The 24,283-nt window shown below is 50.7% G+C and overlaps 1 protein-coding gene across 1 annotated transcript in view; it reads left to right on the top strand.

Annotated features, from left to right (window-relative positions):
* The window catches only part of LOC146185402 (SMAD family member 6-like), a 109,588-nt gene that overhangs the window by 49,754 nt on the left and 35,551 nt on the right, over positions 1–24,283 (top strand). The window contains exon 2 of the mRNA XM_084606345.1: positions 13,748–13,804. Coding sequence (XP_084462471.1) covers positions 13,748–13,804 — 57 coding nt within the window. The remainder of the gene's footprint in view (positions 1–13,747; positions 13,805–24,283) is intronic.

The following is a 24,283-nucleotide window of genomic DNA, read 5'->3' as shown; positions in this document are numbered from 1 at the left end:
TCAGTGTTCGAAAAATCTCCGGTGTTGCCCTTTAACGATCTCGAGGGCGCAGTCAAGTCCTTCCTGCCCACGCGTGTTGTGTCGATGCGTTGATAGTATCGCAGTAAATGAAAGTGTCCCAGACTGGAGGGTGGCTGGCTGCGTTGTATTGATGGCCACGACTGCGTGCTTTGAGTACGAAGCTGACTGCGGGCTGCGACGCTGGAAAGCCGCTCGCACTTCTGGCACTTGGTTTCGTCGTCGTTGCGGAAGACAGCTCAGAACGCGTGCTAGTCTCGCCACTATGCACTTGTAATTAGTCTCGTGTCCTGCAAAGTAAAGAAAGGTACTCTGGTCTTAATGCTGCCCGGCGCTACATCATTATTTCGCGAAAGCGGATAGCGCCTGTAACGTCGGGATGAATTTGCCGAAAAACTTAGTTGGCGAGGCGGCGACCTGTGAACACATGGACATCACTCCTTCGTTCCTCTCGAAGGAAACGCCAGTTCAGTGACCTGTCTTACGACATGATCGTCCAGTTATGTAAATAGAGAAGGGGCATTTGCAGTGTCGGAAAAACTTTTACAGGAAGGGAAAGGCGCAGTATCTGTCACACTTATTTCTGTGGACACCTTAACCCCCATGGTAAGGGAAGGGAAGAAGTGGAAGGGAAAGAGAGAAAGAGGAGTCGTAGTGAAAGGCTGCGGAGTAATTTAGACCACGCGGAGATCTTTAACGTGCGCTGACATCGCACAGCACATGGACGCCTCTCCGTTTCGCCGCCGTGGAAACGCAGCTGCCGACGGTCGGGATCAAACTCGGGTACTCCGGCACAGTAGTCGGACATCTTAACCACTGCGCCACCGCGACGGGACAGGAAAAGCTAACGCGTTTTGCTTTTCTGCAAACTGAAAAGTGACAGCGATCACAGACGGCGCTGCCTAATATCGTGGTATTCATTCGGACATACCAACATCGAGTGCGGGATTTGTGAACACCACGCTGTCAGCTTTGTTTCGCCTTCGCTGCAAGATCCACGGCACCTGCGGCGGTAAAATGGGGCTCTTATTGCTGCAGATAGACAACGTCACACTGCAACTGTCACCGCGTGATTGAGGGGGGGTAGCGCGACCGCGGTCGAGCTCGACGAAGTGCACAAGCGGGCTGCGCCGGAATGAATGAATGAATGAATGAATGAATGAATGAATGAATGAATGAAAAACATTATTTAGCCAAAGGAAATTCTCCCGGCGTGGGTGGGGCCCTCAGTCCAGGGCCCCAGTGGCCTTTGCCGTCTTGCGCGCTCTGTCGATCAGTTTGAGCTAGTCATCAGGCGTCGAGCAGGACAGCGCAGCCTCCCACTGCTCCGGTGTTGATGTGGTGTTTATTGTTGGTACGTGTGTTTTTTGACACGCCCACGTAACATGGCAGAGTGTAGGGGGTTCCCCGAATAGTGGGCATTTATTTTCACTCGCCTGCTGTGTCGAGCGCTGCGGCAACAATGTCGCCCCTAAATATAAAAGCGGTCAGCCCAGGAGAAAGAAAGAAGGGGAGTACGTCCCTCTTCCGAGAAGGCGCAAATTTAGGCTGCCCTCCTCCTCTCCGACCATCGCGTCACTTCCCTCCTCTCACGGAGCCGCCGCCAGCGCTGCTGCTGCAGTGCGCTGGGAATTTTGCTGCAGGCAGAGCATCCATCCGGACGTCCGTTCGACGTCGCCGTCGTCGTCGGAGCAGCCTGTCTTGTTTATCGGTGTGCGCTGCAGAAGTCTTTGGGGCAGCAACGCTTCCTCTTTTGTTCTGCACCGGCGCTGCCTCGGCCCGTCTCGTCGCGTGTATAAAAGCGAAGTGTGCCACTTCACTACCCGTTTTGATATGTCCGGGCTGAAAACTGTAGCAATCCCCCTCCCCCATTCTTTGAGTACGAAACCTGCGGGATGTAGGCATGTCAGAATCGCAAGACAGCGCTGTGGCGCGTATCACAGCGTTCAGGCGAGCTTGCATATTACATGGGTGATGCTCTTACCAATCAGCAGGTGAAGAAAGCATTAACAGCTCTTTTTGTGCTAGTTGGTCTCTTCTTCGTTCTTTCTTAAGGTGTGTATGGTTCGGCGCAATTTTCTTCACCACTTCAAGCAGGTGAAAGCGAAATTTCGCTTAGACATATTCCCGAATACAGTTGTCTGCGTGGAAATAACCGAGGCCGTAGTTGTCTGGGCGTATCGGAGGTGTACATACACCACGTTGCAGATCGCTGAAGTACTGAAGTTGAGCATCTTCGTCTAAGGTCTTTCGGCGCGGCATGGCGCAACACGTTGCTCAAGCAGGCAGGACGAAAAGCGAAGGCGCGACACGATGTTCGTCTGTCGTGTCGTGACTCCTTGGGACGATGACCGCTTGACCCGTGCCCGCTTGACTGCCTTGGGTCAACAAACAAAATAATTTTCGTTCATCGGAACGGACTAATACAGGCCACGGATCAGGAAAGATAGTAGTAGAATACTTTATTGAAGCGCAACACTTAGGCGCCTATACATCGGACGAGCAGGCGCTGTTCTTCACCCTCAGCACCAAGTCAGTACACTCAGGCCCAGATAGTATGGGAGGGGGTGGGAAAGAAACCAGATTGCAATGCAACTGGTCATGAAGATAGGCAGTGGGAAAGGTTGGCATTAGGGAAAGGGCAGTTGGGGCATGTGTCTGTGTATGTCACTGTCTGTTGTGCGCAGGTACCTGCACAAAGCAGAGGCTGTGGCACCCAGGCACGGGTGGAAAGGGCAGTTCGTTACTCTAGAACCCGACGCGCAGCTGTGTCCCGCGTGATCTGGGTTCGCCCGATTTCTCGCGTTCTGGGCAGTGTTTTTTCCCTTCTTGACATCTCGCGTTGTAGTACCCCACAGGTCTCCTTCATTGGAACCGTCGGATGGCATTTGTGTTTCATTCTCACTTGCGGCGATTTCACGTTGCTGCAGGAATGCAAGTCAGAGATTCTACCAGGAGCTGAAATGTGTGGCGGAGACACGGAGCAGCTATTTCTGCCGTTTAGGCTGCTCCCTTTCCCCCTATGCCATAAAGCTGTTGGACGACAAAGGGAACAGCGTGTGTGGGCCATGGATGAGCAGCTTGATAAGGAAGGCTTGCTCACTAATCTCGCGACGGCGCGTTTTTTCTCAATGGCCGCGTTTGTGGCTTGGCGAGGAGGCGCCCGTCTGCGGCTTGCGACGGAGAGAGGGAGTCATTGGCGTGTGGCGCTCCTCGTCTCACGCTCCAGTCGCAACCAGGCGACGCGATCCGAAATGAGACGCACCGCTAAGGCTTTGTGCGTACACAGAGTGCGTCGCTTTATTTTCAGTACTGTAAATTCAATGCTTCGTACTGGTTTAGTGACCGAGTTCATGGTTTAACGGGCCGAAAACGCGGTTTCTGTCGCGAACAGTACTACATTTCTGGGCGGAAACCTCGCACAAATGCTTTCTCATTTATACCATAGACACTGAACATGAAAATTTTAATTTTGCTAGACGTTCAAATGCGATACGGAGCGTGGACGGCTTCATTTACGCGCAGCTACGATGCTTCATAAGCTGAATCCACGTATGCGGCTAAACATTATCCGAGCGAAAGTTACGCAGTTGAGATTTGCAGGCATTTCCGCGGCCAGCTCAGACTGCAGGCGGCGGCGGCGCCGCTGTGGCGGCTGTGAGCAGTGCGCGGGCGTCGCGGTGTACGAAGGCCCCTTCCGTCGAGTGGGAGTCCCATCGCGGTCGTGAAGATAGCGCAGTGTTTTGTGCGCTCGAGTGCGGCGGGGCGACGGCGGCGGCGACTGATAAGCACCGTGGTAAATAGCCGAGCCGGGGGCTGGTGCCGTCTCGGCCGCAGTCGCCATGCTCAAGGGGCCGAACTGCGTCCTTGCCGCTTCCTCTTATCGACGCCTGAATGGACGCTCTCCTCCTTTCTCTCTCTCTCTTTTCTCCCACGCGTTGGAGCTGGGAAGGCTCCCTCCCCTCCATCCTCTCTTTTGTGTGATGACTTTTGCACAGTTTAGTACGCTGCACGCCGTTGTGTGGCTTTCTAATTAGCGCTGTAGCAGGCGCCCTCTTTTGACGTCATTGGCGCAGTAGCGCCAGCGTAGACTAGGACTTCTGCTGAATGCGTCGCATTTCACGGGCTAGATTTCCCCACTGGCTTACCGCCATGATGTGGTTTTGCTGTGCTACCGACTGTTTCTGTCAAGAATGGCACGGCATCACACTTGGGCTGCTTCATCAGGTGTGCCTTTTAGGCCAATGGCTTAACTGGGCGTACAAAACGCAGTTTGCGTCGCATTCTGCTAGGCCTCACCGTTGTTGTTTGCTCAGGCTGGCATAATTCGGCAGTTTTCGTTTCTGTACAGTGCATTCTTTTCTGCAGGAAGGTCGGGTTCTAGAATTCTGGTGTTACAGCCGGTTATGTTACGCGCCAGCCAATGCCTCTTGTCAAAGTTTCTGCAACGCTATGCTTTTGATAGAAAGAGATGGGATAAAATTTTATTCAGAGCTGGTATAAACTGTTCGCGCCAGGTGGGTCCTCCTCAGTTCAGGAAGCTGTGAACACGAGTCCTCGCCCTAGTCCGGTCGACCTGACTACGCTGATCCCCCAGGCTGGAGCTTGACAGCTGGATCTCCACTGCTCTTCGGTTGTTGTGTACCACGTCGTCATTTACATCGTCACATCATATGTTACAGGACGTTTGGCGGCAAGTTACAGAATGGCCATTCATATCTGTAGGTGGTGGACGAGAGATGTGTGTAGTAAGGTGCGTGGAGCGTGACTGCTCGTTTGGATTTTTCGGAGGGTTACTGCTGCTTCTCTAGTTATTTTCCTTTGGATCGGGGACTATTTTGTCAGTATCTTTCTTGGATACGTCCAGGATTCGAAATCTATAAAAAGGGTGGGGGGGATGCTTCATCGCACCCTCGGACTGAAGCGTTGACAGGCTCGTTTCCTTCCATGTGGGTGTCCCGGAGTCCGTGTCGTCATATGCTGTATGCATCTTGGAGGTGGCGTGCTGTGATGTGACTAAGGATTTGACGTTCTGTGCTGGAAATTCTTCCCTTTTGGTAGTTTGATTGTGGCGTGTTCTTTGCACATCGAGAGGGCTAAGCCGATTGGAGCCTCTTCTGCTGCGTCAGTGTCATCTGTTAGAATAGTTGCAGAGGTCATTTCTTTAAATGTGTGATCCACGACGCCAATGGAGTGGGCTTGCCTTCCCGGATATATCTTGCTGCATCAGGGTATCTGGTTTTCGGATTTGTTCCGTGCGCTTTGCTAAGGGCCCGAACTCTCAGTCTTTGTGGTATGTATGATGCTTATTTCGAGGGGTGGGGCTACTGTGATGTATGAGCAGTTTTCGTCCGTGATTTGCTGCTTGGTGAATTTTGGAGCGAAGAAAAAAAAAAGAGAGAGAAAATAACCGGGATATAAAACCGCCTAAACAGATGCAAAGAGCATTGTTTGACATGGCTTTGCTTGTCGGTTAAACATTGAGAGACTGGCGCTGGCGCATATTTTGGCAAAGTGTTTAAGTCGTTAGTTAGTTTGGTTCTTTGGACACAAGCGCACTTGCTATTCGCCTCCACGAAAGCGGCAGTCGGTTAAACATTGAGAGATGGCGCATATTTGGCAAAGTGTTAAGTCGTTAGTTAGTTTGTTCTTTGGACACAGCGCCTTGCTTTTCGCCTCCACCGAAAAGCGGCCCGGCCGCAGCTGCCGCTCTCGGGTGAGGCGAAAAGCAAGGCGCCCGTGCATTGCGCGATGTCAGTGCACGTTAAAGAACCCCAGGTCGACGAACTACGGTGCCTCTGCATAACCTACACATAGATTCCTCTGGGGAGCGATATGGTATTGACCCCTGCCCGGAACGGAACTCTGCACGAAGGACGTTTCATCCCAATTTTGATAAGAAATCACGTCATAAGTTTGTTTCCACTTCGTGCTCACGCATTAGTGAGGCAAGTAAGGCTTTCGCCTTCTATTGTGGTTCAATTCGGGTAACGCCCTTTCTAGAGACCAAGGATAGCATGCCGACCTTTCGACCACCTGCCGTTGATAGGTTTTATCATATAAAATACATGAAAAAAAAATGCCAGAATGTTTTCTCTCTCACTCTCTCTCTCTCATCTTTATAGCTTTCGGACACGGTGCAGTCCGTTTGTTTCAGCTGTCGGCATCCTGACCTCACTGCTGTTCCCATTTGCTGACGTTGGTCGAGGGATGACCTGGCGACAGCACGTTGCTCATTCTGGTCGTGCCGGCAAGAGATAAAACCGCGGTGGATGCCCGGAGAGGAGCCGCGACGACGCGACAGAGTATATCCCCAACTAGCAGGCAGTCGTCATCCGCGGGGAACAAAGGCCGATGCTGCAGTGGCTGGTAGTACCCTCTCTGAAGCCGCCGCGTCCGCCGTTCCGGAGCCGATAGGAAGAGGAGGGTTACCTTCGCGGCGGCGGATATTTCTGGTTCTTCTTCGATGGTCCGCGCTGTGCCGTCAAAGATAGCCGACGCCACCGCTCTCTTTCACCTGCCTCCTCGCTTGTATTTCGGAAGCACACGCGCGCGGCCGCTGGCGCTGTCTTGGCCGCCGGCCGTCGCGGCGCCAGCGTCCTGTCTCGCGTGCGGGCCTGTCCGGTGGCGCTGGGCGCGTGCCGTGTCGTCTTGCTCAACGTTACTAGAGCTAACTTTGGTCTTGCTGTTGCCCGAGTGCACAGGGAAGGAGAGCGGCTCCGTGGACGTGTCTTCGTTGTGAGCGAACTTCTCTCTTTCCCGGTACGGCTTGCGGAGTATATTATGCATGCACTTGAACTGACAGTCGCATACTGCTGGCGCCACCCATAGGTCTGACGTGTTCTGTGTTCGAGGGAATCAGGACGTGAATAAAAGTTAGAAGAATGCAGCAGGTGAAAGTTTTAAAACGTTGGCTTTAATAAAGTAAGGAAGGAAAATATGGGCCCCACCTGGCAGCCCGTAGTGGGAGAGGGGGGGGGGGTATATTCTAGGTGCCAAAGCGACACATTGGCACATTGGTTATGAAGGACCTCGAAGGAGAGGGCTCTTAATTAATTTAGGCCACCTATGCTTCTTTAATGACCTTTTTACAGCGCACAGCCGACTATGCTTATTGTGTTTCGCTTCCACCCAAATATGCAGTCACGATGGCCGGATTCGAACCTGCGACCCTGAGATCAAGAAGTGAACTTTGAGCCACCCCAGAACACGCTATATCTGGCATCTGCCAGTGGGCATTGTATAATTCGCTGTCGCGCATAATATGCACATAGTTTAGATTTCTGCATTAGGTAAACGCGACATTTCCGCATTTTCTGTCACTCTGATCCAACCAGCTTTGCACGCCGTGTACGCCGTCAGTAGCCTAAAGGTTTGCCAACCACGCTGGTGTCACGCATGCTATGGTTGCATTGGCTATGGTCACGCTGATTGCGCTTTGTTAATTTCTAAAAGGTCGTGGATAAAGCATGGCCGTGTGTTTACATTTGTCAGTTCGCCTGCACCCTTGTTTAGCAGGCCTCTAGGAGAAGAAAGAGCAAAATAAAACCGTAGGGAACCCACCCGTGGCGGTGTCATCGCGGCCTAAACCAGTTCAAGATGGCAGAGTGAGTGCGCGAAACAGGAAAAGATGGAAAATCGAGAAAGAACGCTGTACGCTCAAACCATGTCCTGCTAATTTTAAGAACATGTGATATTTCTACCTCTGGGGGCGGGATGAACGCCGTATGTTGAATGTTGTAAGTTGATCTTTGTATCCGTTGTTCGGAAGAAGGGTGAAACGCGCACAAGCGCGCGTGACATCCCGTACGCATCGAATCGACGAATACATGCAAAGGAGGGGAGAGAGAGAGAGTAAACTTTAATTGTTTAACGGAATAGCGTGGGTGGTTTCCTCAGTACAGGATACCATTGGCCTGGGCTGCCTCCCGGGCCCTGGTGAGCAGGCTGCGCTGCTCAGAGAGACCCGTGTGGGCCAGCTCTGCCTCCCACTCCACTTGGCTGAGCGCTCGAGCTTTATATTTCTCTAATTGCTCTTTGCAGTTCCATATCATGTGAGGGATGTCCGAGATTTCACCGCATCCAGTGCATGTGTTATTTTTGAATTTTTTGGGCCAGATTTTGTGGTACTTTGCTAGATTTGGGAATGTCCTAGCCTGTATGTTCGTCCAGGTTACTGCCTCCTGTCTGGTGAGGTCTTAGTGCAAACGCCGGGAACGCTAATGCCACCGTTCCCGACCTTCATCATTCACAATCCTTTCGCACTGATTAATAAAAAATTATCGGCTTTAGCAAACAGTTATCTGATTGTTCTCCTCTGTTCCTGGCACAGAAAAAAAAGGAAAAAAAAAAGAAAAAAAAAAGGTCGCCTCGTTTGGATCATTCTCCTCTTTCTATCTTTAGGTTAAATAGAAAGCGCGGCTCACCCGGTTTCCTTGAATGAATTCATCCGCACTGTTTCGACACTGAAGACACACTGCTGCTTTTCTCGCGGTGATTGATCGATGCCCTGTGTTCGGCAGGTCAGGCGCCGCCGAGACTTGCGCCATCAGGTGGACGCGCATGTCTCCCAGTGTGCGCTTGTCGGCTTCACGTTTCGCTGTCACTCCGAGGCTTGGAGCGCACTGTGTTGTTTTTCGTAACCGCTGGGCACACCTATGTCTTGGTGGTCGTACATTTGGCAGTCCTGTCATTACATAAATGACGGGCATGCGGTGGCGGCTCAAGTGTGCAAATGAACAGATGCGAAATCAAATAGTACAATGTTTAAAAATAATAACTTTCCTTTTTAATACCTCCGCATTTGCGGCTGTTTTTAAAGGCAGCCATCACTCGGTGCTTTTCACCGCAGTTAAAAAAAAAAAAAAAACAATCCAGACTAATTTTTGCTGGTTACTGCATAACGCAATGATTAGTTATTTTCGGCTAATGTCATTTTCTTTGAACTAATATATTACAGCCAAATTTTATTTTGTGGTACGGTGTGTTATCTCGGCGTGATCGAAAGTCGCCTAGAAATTACCTTTTTATTATCGCGAACTGTCGACTTTTTAGTGAAACCATCGAATAAGTGGTTGCATTCTTTTTTGCCGGAAGTAATGATAAAGCCTTTATACAAATTAACAGTCATAAACTTGAGAGTGATGGAATCGCGTGAAGAAACGCAAGTTTTGACGAGAGAGTTGTAATGTTCCCATTGAATACGGAACTACCATTGAGACGATTATTTGTGGTTTTTCGTCAGTGTCCGCGCTGCGGTGGAACGCGTAAGCTGAACCAGATAACAGCGACAAACGGAGCTGAGCTGGCGGGTGACGTTTAGCGAGGTGGCGACGCTTCCCAGCCTGCATGCGTGTTCTCTAACAACGGAACAAGATATATATTTACTTTTTCTTTAGCGTATAGCGGGGACATTATACCAGCTGAGATGTATACCGGATTACCGTATGTATGCCCACTACTACGTCTCCGCACGCTATGCAAAATCTCTGCAATGCCTCAAAATGCAAAACCTCGGTCGCAACCCCGGGAAGTTACTGTAATTGCTGCCTAATAGGGGGCTCTATTTTCTACATACATTTCAAGCCTATCGTTCTTTTTTTTTTTTTCGGCTACGCTGGCTTGGGAAATCAAATTATGCGTGTTATTGTTGATTTATTTTTAATTAGAAAATCCAATCCCCCAGATAAACCTCGCAACTTATCTTTCAACCTTACAACTAGCAGTGCAGTTGCCTCTTCTTTTGAATAACTTCGTTTTTTTTCTTTTTTTTTTTTGTGTGTGTGTGTGTGTGTGTGGGGGGGGGGGGGGGGGGGGGGGGGGCTTCGTTGTAGGAAAAAAGAAAAAAAAAACGCGATCTGCAGGAGTTGGCAGATGCCAGAAGGGTTGTTCGATAACAATCGGTATCCTGTTGGTCGGATCTTTTCGCCAGCAGCACATCACAGAATCCTTTCCCACAAGAGCCCATGTTCGCATTCTGTCTCTTTTTCCTCTCGCGTAAGTGCTTCCGACCTTGATCGATATCAGGGTTTAACTCAGTGATGATCCTTCGTGGCCTCGCGGTCATTTTGAACCTCTGCGCAGCCCGGCCCTTCTTGGCAGAAAGTGGCTTAAGCTCAGTGTGGTTTCCGTCTCAGAAGCCGACTGCTTTCTTGAGAAGTTTGAGAGCTAGGTGGCAACGTTTCTATCTGGAGTGCTTTTGTTCACTTGCGTTGCATTCTTGTTTGCTTCCTGCAACTTTCGCAGACACATTCAACGCCATTTATATAATCGATCAAAACCGTGTAGATGCTATGCACGAGCGGTACAGTACAGCTAATCTGATGTGACACACTAATGTTTCTTACGACAAGGGTTGTGGCCCAGCCCGCACAATGGTGGATGCTGCGAACGCGCAATCCAAAACTCCTTCTACTCCATCTATCGTCTCCAAGACTGAAGACTGACGGGCGAGCTGCGATCCTCGGCTGCTGCTGCGGGTGGTCTTATCTCGCTGTCTTTCCTGGAGGGGGCGATCCGCGTGTCGGGCGTCAAGTTGCGGTTATCCCGCGGCTAGTTGTTTGCCTAGCAACTCGTCTTTCTTTTCGCGGTTCTCTTCATTTATTCTTCGCCTTGTCTTCGCGGAGGGAGTCTGCTGGCGCTCGAATTTCTTGGCTCCGTCGTCGTTCCTGTCACGGGACCGGCATTTGCATACACGCTTGGCACTTTCGTCGAACAAACACGCGCCGACTGCTGTGCGAGGAATCCGAGTAATCGCGGAGCGTTTTGCATGCCTACTGGCTTGACGTCAGCAGCACTGGCGGCGTTTTCGGCTGACAGCAGCCCACACCCTCCTCGCGACACTTGTTTGATTGACCGGGCCCCACGAGTGCTCGGAACCTGCGCAAGCCACCGAGATTTGCCCCACTGGCAGCGTGCGCACAATGTTACCTGTGAAATTTTATTGTAAACGCCTGCCTGTAAGGCCGTATATTACAGTGACTATATAGATGCCTCTCCTTGGCCTTTTTTCCCATTCCCTGTTTAGGCCAGGTGCCATTATCCCAAGGCAAGGCTGATTCATTCACTTTATTACTTTGTTAATCGCACAAAAGAGTAATTAATTCACTCATAGTTGAGCTCACACAAGAAAAACAAAAAAGAGGAGGAGGGTTGCATTTTACCAGCTCGTTGGAAACGTTTGCACCCGCCTCGCATGCGGAAGGTATTGGGTTCGATCTCCTTACAGTTTCGCGGCGTACACACAAGCGCTCCGTTCTCCCGGCGCTCGAGATTATTACCTCGGGAAACCCACTCTCCCACCCACAATAGAAGGTATCGTTAGATCGTTAGATGCGGGCTTCCTCTATTTTCTTCTCGTATTACACCATACTCTTAGCTCCACCTGGCGGTCGTACGCACTTTTCCAAATGTCACCTAAATTTACCGATTTGTGCTGAGTATAGGCTTCAGCCTCGCATGATTCCATCAGGTGCAGGCTTTCCTTCAAGCTTTTGATTTCATTTTGCACAGGACGAAACATGTTCGGCTTTGGAGGGGAAAAGTGAGTCTGCAACATATCACAGCGCCATGTTTTGCCAGACTACCTATGCGCGGTTGAAATCAAATCTCCCACTTCGTCTCGGGATGACATGGCATACATTGCACGAAGCTTGTACCTCAAGCTTATCCAGACACGATGTTTCTTTTTCTCGGGCTGTTGCCAACCTTGCTGCAACTGGAAGCCACGACATATCACCACACAATGCTGTGTGCTGCTACGTCTGTAGGCGAGATGTGGTTACTCACTCGCCTTTTGTGTACCGCCGCGGTGTCACAGTGTGGCCATCGCCGCCATTTTGGAGCACCAAAAGGGAAGCGCGGCGGCGGGAAACGTGCGCGGGTCCCCTTATCTGTCCATCTGAACCCAGTGTACCCAGAAATGGCGCCGGTGACGTTTCCCGCGAAACTCGGCGGTACGAGACGAAAAACTGCCTTGGAAGTGCGCCAGCCTTGTTCGGGAACCGCGCGTGTGACCTCGTGAGAACGTTGAGTGGCCGGATTCTGGCAGTTCATTTATTTACCTAGTGTGACCGTTAACCCCGACTGCGGGAGAGAAGGAAAAGCTCTTCTTTACCTGCGGCAGAAAGCCTTTCGTTTGTGCGCGCTACACATCAACGAGTGTACGCGGGAGATCCGCCATTTCAAAAGTCTTAGCATCGCTTATACCGCTATCACCGCCAACTGTATCTTGCAGCGGTCATTGCAAGCTCGGTGAAGGTGGTGGTGGAATTGGATGTTGCACGAGTTGCGTGTTTGAGTGGTATATACCCCTGCTTGGCCAGCGCCTGACGGTAGCGGTATGCACTAATGCTTTGCAAAAATTTTATATTTTTCGTCAACCTGCGTGTCACATCGTACCACGAACACTATCGCATGGGCGTAGGCAGGACGGTGTAAAGAGCCACTTTCCTCCATTCGTTTCAACCCTCCATCCTCTACCTCACCGTGGTACGATGCGATCACGGGTTTGCCCCGCCCAAGTCAAAATCCTACCGACGCCCATGCTCTGTCGCATGTCCTCTTCAGCTTTGCGTCGACGTCGCTATGACCCCATTTTGTTTGTCCGTCGGTGTCTGCGCCATATTGGCTAAACTCAGGCTGGTTATGAAGGGCGTGAAGTCAGAGCCATGCAAAGAGGAAAATTGGTCGGTCAAGTGCTGGATTCGAGCATCTGTTGGGCCGCGGACAATCCACTTCTACGCCATCATGCAGGGAAAGCTGTTTTGTAACGTGTTGCAAGGCAAATTGTGCAACTGAACCGGATTTCTTTTCTTTCTGAATCACTGGGAGAGAAGCCGGAGGTTGAATCGTTGTATTGTGCGCGAAATGGGTGCACGAATGTCGCCCGCTCTGAATAGCGACAGTATGCGGTTACATTGTGTCACGAACGGTCTGTAAGGGGTGACAAAACGTGCATGGTTTATCGTATTCAGCTCATACGGCGATCGAGTAGTGCATTTCTCAGTGTCTCCTTTCTTGAGTGGGTGCATTAGTTCGTACTGTGACGAAGAGAGTGGCACGGTTTGATGCTTAGCACTGCAAGGCCCGTTTCCTTTGGTTTACGCCAGAAATAAACGAGAAAAAAAAAAAGTAAAAATCCTATTTGTTATTACCTTTCGATGCCCCGCCGCGGTGGTGCAGTGGCTAAGATGGCCGACTGCTGTGCCGGAGTACTCGGGTTCGATTCCGACCGCCAGCGGCCGCTCTTCGATGGAGGCGAAACGAAGAGGCGTCCGTGTGCTGTGCGATGTCAGTGCACGATAAACATCCGCAGGTGGTCGAAATTACTCCGGTGCCCGCCACTATGGCACCCCTTCCTCTCTTACTACTTTCACTCCCACCCTCAATTCCCTTACGGCGCGGTTCAGGTGTCCACAGAACAAGTGTGACAGATGCTGCGCCTTTCCTTTCCTGTGAACCAATTATTATTATCATCATATCTTTCGTCATGCCCTAGCAGCGAGCATATCGTGCAAAGGGCGGCCGAGTCGAAAAGTCTACCTTGTCCTCGCCACATTAAACTGCGATCTTCCGAATAAGTTTTTGTCATTACTGTTGGCGTTTCAGCGTAGGTGGTCGGCGTATAGTGCGCGGCACGACCGCCGAGATAAGTGTCGTCACTATTGCGTCGAAAAAAAAAAAGAAAAAAAGTTGCTCAGTATGCTTTCTTTCCTGTCTCTGTGTGCAGAGTCGCCGCCACCTCCGTACAGTCTGCTGCCTCTCGAGGAAACCTACCCGCCGATCGGTGAGTAAGCTTGCGTCCTGCCTTGCGTGTTTTGTAAACAAATCCCGCTTGCGGGTCACTCAGCGTGTTGAAATCCGCCTTGTGTGTGGGCATGCGCCGTTGGTCTCCCTTCCTTGATCATGCGGGGGCTTAGAACGACTGCGGTCAACGCACAACAGCGCGGACCGAACAACCTGTGCTTGCGCATTGCAGCAGTTTTTCGGTAAATAGATCTTTAAGTCTATTCGGTCTATATATCGTGTAGGAGCTCGTTCACAAGGCCGCGCGCTTATCGCGTTGGCAAAGACGGCAAACATGCCTCCGAAGCGCTGCCTCTTGTTACTGTGTCGCAGATTTCGTCGCAAACGACACAATGACTATCTGTCCGCTCGAGAGGGCCTCCATCACTGACACGATTCATCGCGACAAGCTTTGCCCTAATTGCATCTAGGCGGTGGCAATGGCCGGAGACGTTGTAACTCCGGAATCACTGGGGTGTTCAAGACTCGCAAGTGCTTTCGTGTGAAATCTATAAAGCGCGCGTCTGGTGACATCGGACTACAGCACGTTGTGAAAGAATATTTGCCTCATTTCTGTAGCTTCAGAAACAAAACATGCGTTCACAAGTAAGGTCCGAAACTGCTGGTCGGTACGAAAGTTACATGCTTTGTGGTTGTTTGCGTGTTTTGTACCCGATGGCGCATTATTGGGACGTTCTATTATAGCGACTTGCTGTTCGAACCTTCTCCCCCTCCACGTATAGCGTGAACAGGACTTAACTGCATCGTGCCAGCCTATCATCCAGTTCTCCCGAGATTACTGCGCCGAGAGCTCTGCTAGGCGGCCTCATTCAGTAAGTTAGCTCGACCTGCATGATCTAGACAGCGTCTGTGCTGCTGACGCACCTTGCTTAGCCCGCGTCGTTCTTCTCTCTCACTCACTGCCCCCTGCCTAATACTATATTGTATTGTTACACCGTGTTCGAATCTTCGAACAGAGCGACGCGTCATGTTCGTGTGCTCCTCTTGCCTGAATATTTAGTCTGATATGTTAAAAAAAAAAAAAAGTTTTTCATCATCATCGACGTCACATGGCAGAGTTGTGCACTGGGGTCTATGGTTTCTCGGGCCGCGGCGGCTCCGCGTCCCGATTGCCCACGTGCATTTTAGAGCCGTTAAACCCCGCAAATGAACGTGGTTTGTGCAATGAAGCAGCGGCGCTCGGTGCTGGTATACGCGTTCAGCCCGAGGAATGAAATACTCAGCACAGGCGAGGGTTCCTATGTAGTCCATTCGCTCTGTCTGCGCCGCGGGTCGACCGAGGCCACCGTCTTTCTTTTTACTATCGGCCTTTATGCGCTTTCTCGGTACTCCGGACGGCGTCCGTCTAGACAGTGTTCATCGACCGCGTCGCGTCTCTGTGCCCACCTGTGCTGCTGCTGCTGCTGCCGCTTCGGCGTGTTCTTATTTTTGCGCCGCGACAGGCTGTTGTGCGGCGCCTGCCTTCGACCGCAGCAAGGCCACCAAGGCCGCGCACAGTCAGGCGGGCGCCGGAGTGGGCGGTGGCGCCGGCGTCGCGCCTGTGTGCAGCGCTGTTCGCGCAGGGCCGGCAGCCTCGTTCATTTTTTTTTTTTTTTTTGCACGTTTGGTGTGTTCGTGCCCGCTGTCGGTTGGGCTCATCCTGCTAGTCACGTAACGTGTCTGTGCGCGGTGCCCCTCCTATGGCGTCGCGGAGGAGGCCGCCGCTACGCGGTCCAACCAGTGCGACCTCGTCTGCACGTACAAGTATGGGTGCACACTGTTGCTATAGCCCGGGGCCAGTGAATATGACAACAGTTCAGACTCTGAAACGCGAAAAGGAGGAAAAATACAAAATCGACCATTTAGTGGCTGGTTCGGTAGCGGAAGCTACGGGTCGTGTTGATGCACCGTTGTCTTCTTCCGTGTTGTGACTGCTTTGCACCCAATAGTTCACCATACGGTGAAAGCCGGCGGAATCAACTTTACAGCTTGTTGAATCCGCATCTTTATTGTAACGCAGTCCCGTTTATACCGTTTCGTGAGCTTCCGCCGCGCCCAGGCCTGGCTACAGAAGCAGAGGAAAACCGAGAAGCCCCGCACACTGCTCCGAAACTTATGAGACACTTCAGCTCTTCCCCGACGTGCGACCTGTGGTAGTTGCACACATGCTCACTGCAGCACACAGGATGTGAAAGATCACAGGGCATGCGTGCTATCCCCCGCTTGTTCCTGAGCCGTGTTGTTGTTGTTGTGACTGTACTACTGTGCCGGAGTACACTGCTGTGCCGGAGTATCCGGGTTCGAACCCGACCTCGGCGGCTGCGTTTCGATGGAGGCGAAACGAAGAGGCGTCGTGTGCTGTGCGATGTCAGCGCACGTTAAAGGTCCCCAGGTGGTCGAAATTACTCCGTAGCCCTCCACTACGGCTCCTCTTTCTCTCTTTCCACTTTCACTCCCATCTTCCTCCCTTCCCTTACGGCGCGGTTGCGGTGTTCACAGAAATCAAGTGAGACAGTTACCGCGCCTTTCCCTTCCTATAAATAAATCAGTTTTTTTTTCTTTGTTGTTGTGGCTGTACGAGGAAGGAAAAGAAAATGCACGGGCCTGCTATCTGGCTCTGTAGCTGAGCCACCTCCGCTGCCTCGTGCAGACAGAAGAGAAAATAAAGAAGAAAGAGGGAGAGAAAGACGCGCGTCGCAACAACAGCCGTCGTCCTCCACCGAAGCGGTGGCGGGTGCAATGACGGCCTACAACAGATAAAAATTCGGTGGCAGGCTAGCGTGCCCCAGTCGGTACAGCAAACGAAGCGCCATATGTTGTAAACCTGAAATTTTTCTTTTAAGCAATATAAACCCATTGCATGTCATGTTTCAGTCATTTTTATTTCACGCGCGGCGTCAAGTATGTGAGAGCTTTGGCGATCCTTAGTATTCCCGCACGAGGTCACTCGGTTGTGACATAGTTACCCTTTCGGCCAGTAAGGATTTTGAAGCGAAACCTTCACTACGCCATGTAAAGCGAAGATCGCCGTGCCGAGCTTAGGCCACAACTGCGCATGCGCCTCGCTTCTTCCGAATCTCCTTGCTTCCCGTCTTCTTTTTGGCGTATCTTGCTCCATTTGACCGGCTTCTTCTTCTGTAAATAAAGAGCTTTAACACGTATAACAATTAGTACTGAAGCTGTCGCATATACACTAGGTTTAATCAAGCTAATCAATTGACAATTGTGTTCGCTTAATGTAAGACAGCTACGCAACCGACTGCGACACCGCACCCTGTACGACCCCCTGTTCGAGGCAAGATAAAAGGGGCCGGTTAAACGTTCCCCTCGTATTTTCTGCCACGCTCCTATCGGGCAACGGGCACTTTTCTATATAGTGTAAGTTGCGACGCCATTGCATTGGCCTAGGACAATTTTTCTGGCTGGTTTCTTCGTTGATCGCACGCTTGGTGCGTGCCAGCTTGGGCCGTTCATAACACGTGAGAGCCGCGAGATGACGATACCGACGGCGGCCACGTGTCGCTCGTCATGTCAGGTCTGCGCGGCGCGTGTTGACATTTCATTACTGGCGAACAATGGATGACTGGGTCGGCACCGAGGTTGAACGTTGTGTCCCTCGGAATTCATCCGACGGTATAATACAGTGACTCCGTCGGAAAGCGTTCACACGCGTTCCAGGTATCCGAACCGTAAACTGCATCGTTCGCATAACCTCATCTCACGACAACTGCTGCAGTGACAAAAAAAAAATAATAAAAAAGCTCTACGAGCGTTAGACGAAGAAAATACGCTCGACGCACTCCTCGCGTATTTTGTACAAATCGTGATGCACTCAGTGCGCGTTCGATATCAGCATTTTATTGCTGGGAAGCATGTGGTCGCACAAGAATTGTGTTTGCTTCATTACGCTGAGACATGCTCTCACTCACTGACTCTCTCTCTCTCTCTCTCACACACACACACACACACACACACACACACACACACACACACACACACACACACACACACACACACACACACACACACACACACACACACACACACACACACATGCGCGCGGGGCTCGGGCCGAGGCTTTGCTCCGTTTTCGAACGGCTGCCATAAATTAAAGGATTTCTTTCGCTTATATTTGCAATGCGCGTGTAGCTGCAAACCAATAACATCGAGTTCTTGTTTTTTTTTTTTTTTTTTCTCCAGACGAAATTATCGCCTTAGGGCATCGGGGAGTTGGTGATGAAGGGTGAAGAAATGATTGATTAAATTTATGAAGGAAGTCTGCAGGAGTGCATGCGTCCAGGCTATATATGAAGTAGGATTTCTCGGTGCACCTACGGCCGCCAGGTGTCGGATTCTCGTAGGTTACACTGCCGGGCCTTCCCACAGCAAGTTGTGAATGCCGGCTTCAGTATTTTAGGATTTGCATATTGGGCACCCTGGGCGGGGATATGTGCCCTCTTTCGGCCTTTCCTGGCCACGCGCGACGAAATTACCTCGATATGGAAAGGTGAACGTCCTTCGCGCCCTCTATATATGCTGAGAATATCCGATACTATTTCGCTGAGCTAGGCTCGTTGTTCACGGCTGTTACGACCAAGCATCCGCATTTGCGCGCTCTATTGTTCGCCTGTGGGCATGGATAAGTGCTGTGAATATGTGGTGATGGTCCAATGGCTCTAAGTGAGCCTGTTTCCAGGAATCCTGTTTTGTAAGCCTGTTTTGCTTTGTGGACACTCTGCAAATGCCAAATTGACCCTGTCAAGAGAACGTCTGGAAAAACACAAAGAAACGTACCCCTGCGGGAAATAGCAGGAAGTGCTTTCTTTTGTTCACCCTTCCAGTCGATAAGCCCTATCGTCCAGTGAGGAATGCCTACTTTCCAAAGGAGACGACAGAGTGACATGTCCGCTGACGTGCAGGACAAGAAAGGAGCATGACGCATACAGCCATTAAGTGATTTCCCAGGAATGCAGGAAAGATTTGCAATTGTCGAAAACGGACAATGCTGGGAGCGGATGCGGCGCCACGTGCACTCGGGTTTCTGAGAAGTAAAACCACTTGTCAGAACCAGCCTGTGGTTTCTTTGCTGAAGAATAGAAATGTACCTCCTCTCCTCGCCGTTCCCAAGCTTTTCCCGCCAACAAGTGATCACGCCCAACGAATGAATGCCGGACCAGTCAGTGCTTCAGACCATCAGTGCAGTGATGTGTTCGATTGGATGCCGATACCTGAGGGGCGTGCCCTGGATTTGGTTGGTCAGCATCTTCAGAGAGGGGCTGGACATAGGGGGTTTTAAGGACGCTGCAGAGCACGAAATGTCGCTCTGGGCCCTGGGTAAACGGCTCATCCAGTCGCTTCTCGCTATGAACTCTTAACGCTTGCCATTTTGCTGATGTACCCTTCTTTTTCGTGTAAATAATCTTGTAAATAAGTTTTCCCAAAGTGCCATTAAACCTGCTTGTATGTATTGTACCAACTTCGAAGATTCAATCCTACTTCAACCCCGAGTCTCTGCACGCTACCAAGTGAAGGCCGGGTCGACGTAGCCCCAGCGTCACGACAACTGGTGATCAGCGGTAGGATCTGAATCTACAAGCACAACGACTGGTGACCAGCGTTGGGATCTGAATCTACAAGCCACAACATCTGATGACTGGAGGTGGGATCTGAATCTACAAGCCACAACATCTGGTGATTGGAGGTGGATCTGAAGCTACAAGCCACAACATCTGGTGATCGGAGGTGGCATCTCAAGCAACAAGCAGGCGCAACAATCGGCCAACAAGAGAGCAGCTCGGAACATCGATCGCATGTGTGGGTGAGTGCTTGGCTTTTCTTCTGATGTGGACCAGGTTCTAGAACAGGGTTAGAATTTAGAACTGGTAAAAAGTGTTGAAACGCCTTTAGGTTTGGTAGTTTGCACTGTTGTTTTGGAAGTAGCCGACACTCGGAGCGATCATGGACCTACAAAGGCTGCAGAAACCGGACCTGTTGCTATTGTGTGAGGAATTGGGAATTGATACAAGTGGTTTGGCACGAAAACCCTTGATTATAAAGGCAATCACTGATCTGGGAACCGATGATGAGGAGCTCAGTGAAGCATGGAACCTCATCGGGCAAAAAAAGGAACAGCTCAGACAGCAGAAAGAGCGGGAAAGAGAGGAAAAGAAGCTAGAAATTGAGCTCCGGAAATTAGAACTAGAGTTGAGCAAGAGGTCGGGCGATTGTCCCCAGCTAGCGGTACCTCGTCTCAACAAGGAGGCAGATTTCAAGATGTCAAAGTACATGCAGCCATATGTGATATCAGGGGATATCGGTCTGTATCTGGCTAACTTTGAGCGAACTTGCGAAAAACTGTCCTTCCAGCGAGACACTTGGTCTCAGAGATTATTGACGGTTCTGCCCTGCGAGGCAGCGGAGGTTGTCGCGCGGCTAAGCAAGGAGGACGCGGACAACTACGAGAAGGTCAAAGCTTGCCTTCTGAGAAAGTATAGGCTTAGCGCCGAGGCGTTCAGACAACGTTTTCGGAACGCTACTAAGTCCAGGGACGAGAGTTACCCTGAATTCCTGTATAATTTAAGAGTCAATTTGGGCGAGTGGCTAAAGAGCACAGATTCCTACAGTGATAGGGACGCTGTAGTCGAGCGAATTCTTTTGGAGCAGTTTTATAACTGCCTCCCAGAAAAAGAAAGAAATTGGTTACAGGACCGAGGCGAAATTAAGTCGGCAACTGAAGCTGCCGAACTTATTGAGGAGTATGCTTCGCGCCGACAATTCAGCAACCCAGCAGTGGATAGGCCCCGCAATCCCAAGTTCAGTGTGAAAAACCGTCAGGAAAGGCACTTTGCTAGAGTTGGAAACGAAGAAATGAAGGTTTCTTCAGGCAAATTCCCTAGAAAGGACGGCAGTGAGAAAAGTGGGGAAGTGACCAACGTGCAGAACACAAAGAATAAGCTTGAGGCTAGGAAGCCGCTCACATGCTTTAGGTGTAATGAGCAGGGTCACATTGCCGTCAACTGCCGGAAAGAAAAGATTGCTTTCTCGTATGTCAGTGACTGCGATGAAAATATGCAGCTTTTAGAACCCTACCTGCATGACCTAGTAGTCAACGGGAAGCCTTGCAAGGTACTGCGCGATTCGGCCGCAACGATGGATGTTGTCCATCCGGCGTATGTGTCGCCTTCCGACTATACAGGACAGTGTGCGTGGATCCGCCAGGTAGTGGAGGAACAGAGTGTGTGCTTGCCAATCGCGAACGTGGTCATCGAGGGCCCTTTCGGCAAGTTAACAACCGAGGCTGCCGTTTCAGGAAAGCTTCCTAAGTGCTATCCGTATTTGTTCTCCAACAAATCGGACATGCTACTGCGAAAGAGGGGCATCCTTTTCGGAGACAGAGTTGTGCCAGCCTTAACACGTTCAAAGGCACGAGAACTAGCTACACTGCTCATTCCAGAAAAATCCACAGCGGAAGAAACGGCAGTTAAAACAGTGGTCGATGCGGAAGATAGCGGGTCAGAAAACTTTGAGAGCGAGGCATCTCAGATAAGTCAACTAGAAAGTGAGCTTGATAAGACACGGAATGAGGACGTTCTAGAGAGTAACCTCTTGCCGCCGGTGTCTAGTAATCTCACGAGACTTCTAAGTGGAACCCGAGAGGACTTAGCTATGGAGCAAGCCGTGGTAAATCTAACGTTAAACCTTCCCGAGGAGATGGGGGACAACTTGATTTGCCTCAGCGGAAAGGGAAGCAACGCTCAGGAGCTTCTCAAAAAGACGGAGCAGAGAGGAGAACTAAAGAAATCCCAGCTGTCCGATCTGGGCGAAATAATAACAGAGTTTGAGGCCTGCTTCGTGGACAGGCCAGGCAGGACTGATTTGACTGAGCACGATATTGAGCTGACTTCAGACGTGCCAGTGCGATCAAGGTGCTACCGATTTTCTCCAAGGCAAAGAGAAATTCTGGATAGGGAAGTAACTCGCATGCTGGAATTAGGAGTAATAAAACCCTCGGAAAGCGATTATGCTTCGCCTATGATCTTAGTAGAAGCTCCAGGTAAAGACCCTAGGCCTGTGGTAGACTACCGAAAGCTAAATTCTCTCACCAGGGATCAAGTGTATCCTATTCCGAATATTGAGGAGAGAGTAGAACAGGTCAGTAGAGCGGCATATGTGACTACGCTGGACCTTACTCGAGGATACTGGCAAGTACCGCTCACTGAACGCGCCAGCAGATACGCGGCTTTCGTCACTCCGACGGGCAGCTACCAGCCAACAATGATGAGTTTCGGGCTCAAAAATGCTCCATTTTGTTTTTCCCGACTCATGGATAGGGTTTTAAAGGGGTGTGAAACATTCGCAGTGCCTTACTTAGATGACATTGCCGTTTTTTCCGACTCATGGGCGGACCATATGGTACATCTAAGAGCTGTACTGAGCCTTTTGCGTCAAGCTGGACTAACCGTAAAGGCCGAGAAATGTTGCCTGGCAAGGGCGACCGTGGACTACTTGGGTCACAATGTAGGTCAAGGTTTCAGGAAACCCAGCGAGATTAAGATTTCTGCGGTAGCAGACTACCCGCGGCCGAGCACGAAGACGGAAATTCGAGCATTCCTAGGTCTGACTGGATACTACAATCACTACATCCCTAACTATTCAGCTTTGGCTAGCCCTCTGACCGACGCTCTCCGCAAGACAGAACCGACAAATGTAGTCTGGGACGAACAAAAGGAAGCCTCCTTCGTAAACCTGAAGGCTGTGCTGATTAGCCGTCCGATATTGCGAGCTCCAGACTATGACCGAGAATTCACGGTCCAGTGTGATGCCAGTGATCGAGGGCTAGGTGCTGTTCTCTGCCAGAGAGATGACGACGGTAATGAGCACCCGGTGCTCTACCTGAGCAGAAAACTGAGTTCTAGAGAGAGGGCTTATTGCGCGTCAGAGAAAGAGTGCGCTTGCATTGTATGGGCCATTCAAAAATTGCAGTGCTATCTTGGAGGGGCCAAATTCACCGTAGAGATGGACCATTGTCCCCTGGCTTGGCTGCAAACTGCGACATCGAAGAACAGTCGCCTTCTTAGGTGGAGCTTGATTTTACAACAGTACAATTTTGAAATAAGATACAAAAAGGGGAAGTTAAATGGGAATGCGGACGCGCTTAGCCGCTCTTTCTAAGCGGTCCGAGATGTTCCTCACCATGTATCCAAATTGATAATCAGGTTTTTTTTTTTTTTTTCGTGCGCTTGTATATGTGTGACTATGTAAAGCAGCACGTTTGGTTTTCTAGGAATACGTGGGTCCTGAACGTCTTGAGAGTGGGCTTTTCTCGAACAACAATGGCAGTTTTCTTTTAACCTGGTCTCTTCAGACGGGAGCCGAGTGCTTGCTTCGACATGTGGTTGAGTTTCAGACAGCTCGAGCAATTTGGCCTACAACAATCGAGACAACGCGACAAGCAACAGCGAGCTTCAAGCGTTCACGTGCAGGCCATTAAGTCGTCTCTTTATGCAGCAGCTGGGACTGCTGCCCTCCGAGACTCTTCTGGCGGGGGAGGAGGCTGTTACGACCAAGCATCCGCATTTGCGCGCTCTATTGTTCGCCTGTGGGCATGGATAAGTGCTGTGAATATGTGGTGATGGTCCAATGGCTCTAAGTGAGCCTGTTTCCAGGAATCCTGTTTTGTAAGCCTGTTTTGCTTTGTGGACACTCTGCAAATGCCAAATTGACCCTGTCAAGAGAACGTCTGGAAAAACACAAAGAAACGTACCCCTGCGGGAAATAGCAGGAAGTGCTTTCTTTTGTTCACCCTTCCAGTCGATAAGCCCTATCGTCCAGTGAGGAATGCCTACTTTCCAAAGGAGACGACAGAGTGACATGTCCGCTGACGTGCAGGACAAGAAAGGAGCATGACGCATACAGCCATTAAGTGATTTCCCAGGAATGCAGGAAAGATTTGCAATTGTCGAAAACGGACAATGCTGGGAGCGGATGCGGCGCCACGTGCACTCGGGTTTCTGAGAAGTAAAACCACTTGTCAGAACCAGCCTGTGGTTTCTTTGCTGAAGAATAGAAATGTACCTCCTCTCCTCGCCGTTCCCAAGCTTTTCCCGCCAACAAGTGATCACGCCCAACGAATGAATGCCGGACCAGTCAGTGCTTCAGACCATCAGTGCAGTGATGTGTTCGATTGGATGCCGATACCTGAGGGGCGTGCCCTGGATTTGGTTGGTCAGCATCTTCAGAGAGGGGCTGGACATAGGGGGTTTTAAGGACGCTGCAGAGCACGAAATGTCGCTCTGGGCCCTGGGTAAACGGCTCATCCAGTCGCTTCTCGCTATGAACTCTTAACGCTTGCCATTTTGCTGATGTACCCTTCTTTTTCGTGTAAATAATCTTGTAAATAAGTTTTCCCAAAGTGCCATTAAACCTGCTTGTATGTATTGTACCAACTTCGAAGATTCAATCCTACTTCAACCCCGAGTCT

The sequence above is a fragment of the Amblyomma maculatum genome, chromosome 6, assembly GCF_055883805.1.
Source record: "Amblyomma maculatum isolate TAMU_Amacu chromosome 6, ASM5588380v1, whole genome shotgun sequence".
NCBI lineage: Eukaryota > Metazoa > Arthropoda > Arachnida > Ixodida > Ixodidae > Amblyomma > Amblyomma maculatum.
The sequence above is the reverse complement of the archived record's forward strand: the minus strand, read 5'-3'. Positions and strand labels throughout refer to the sequence as shown.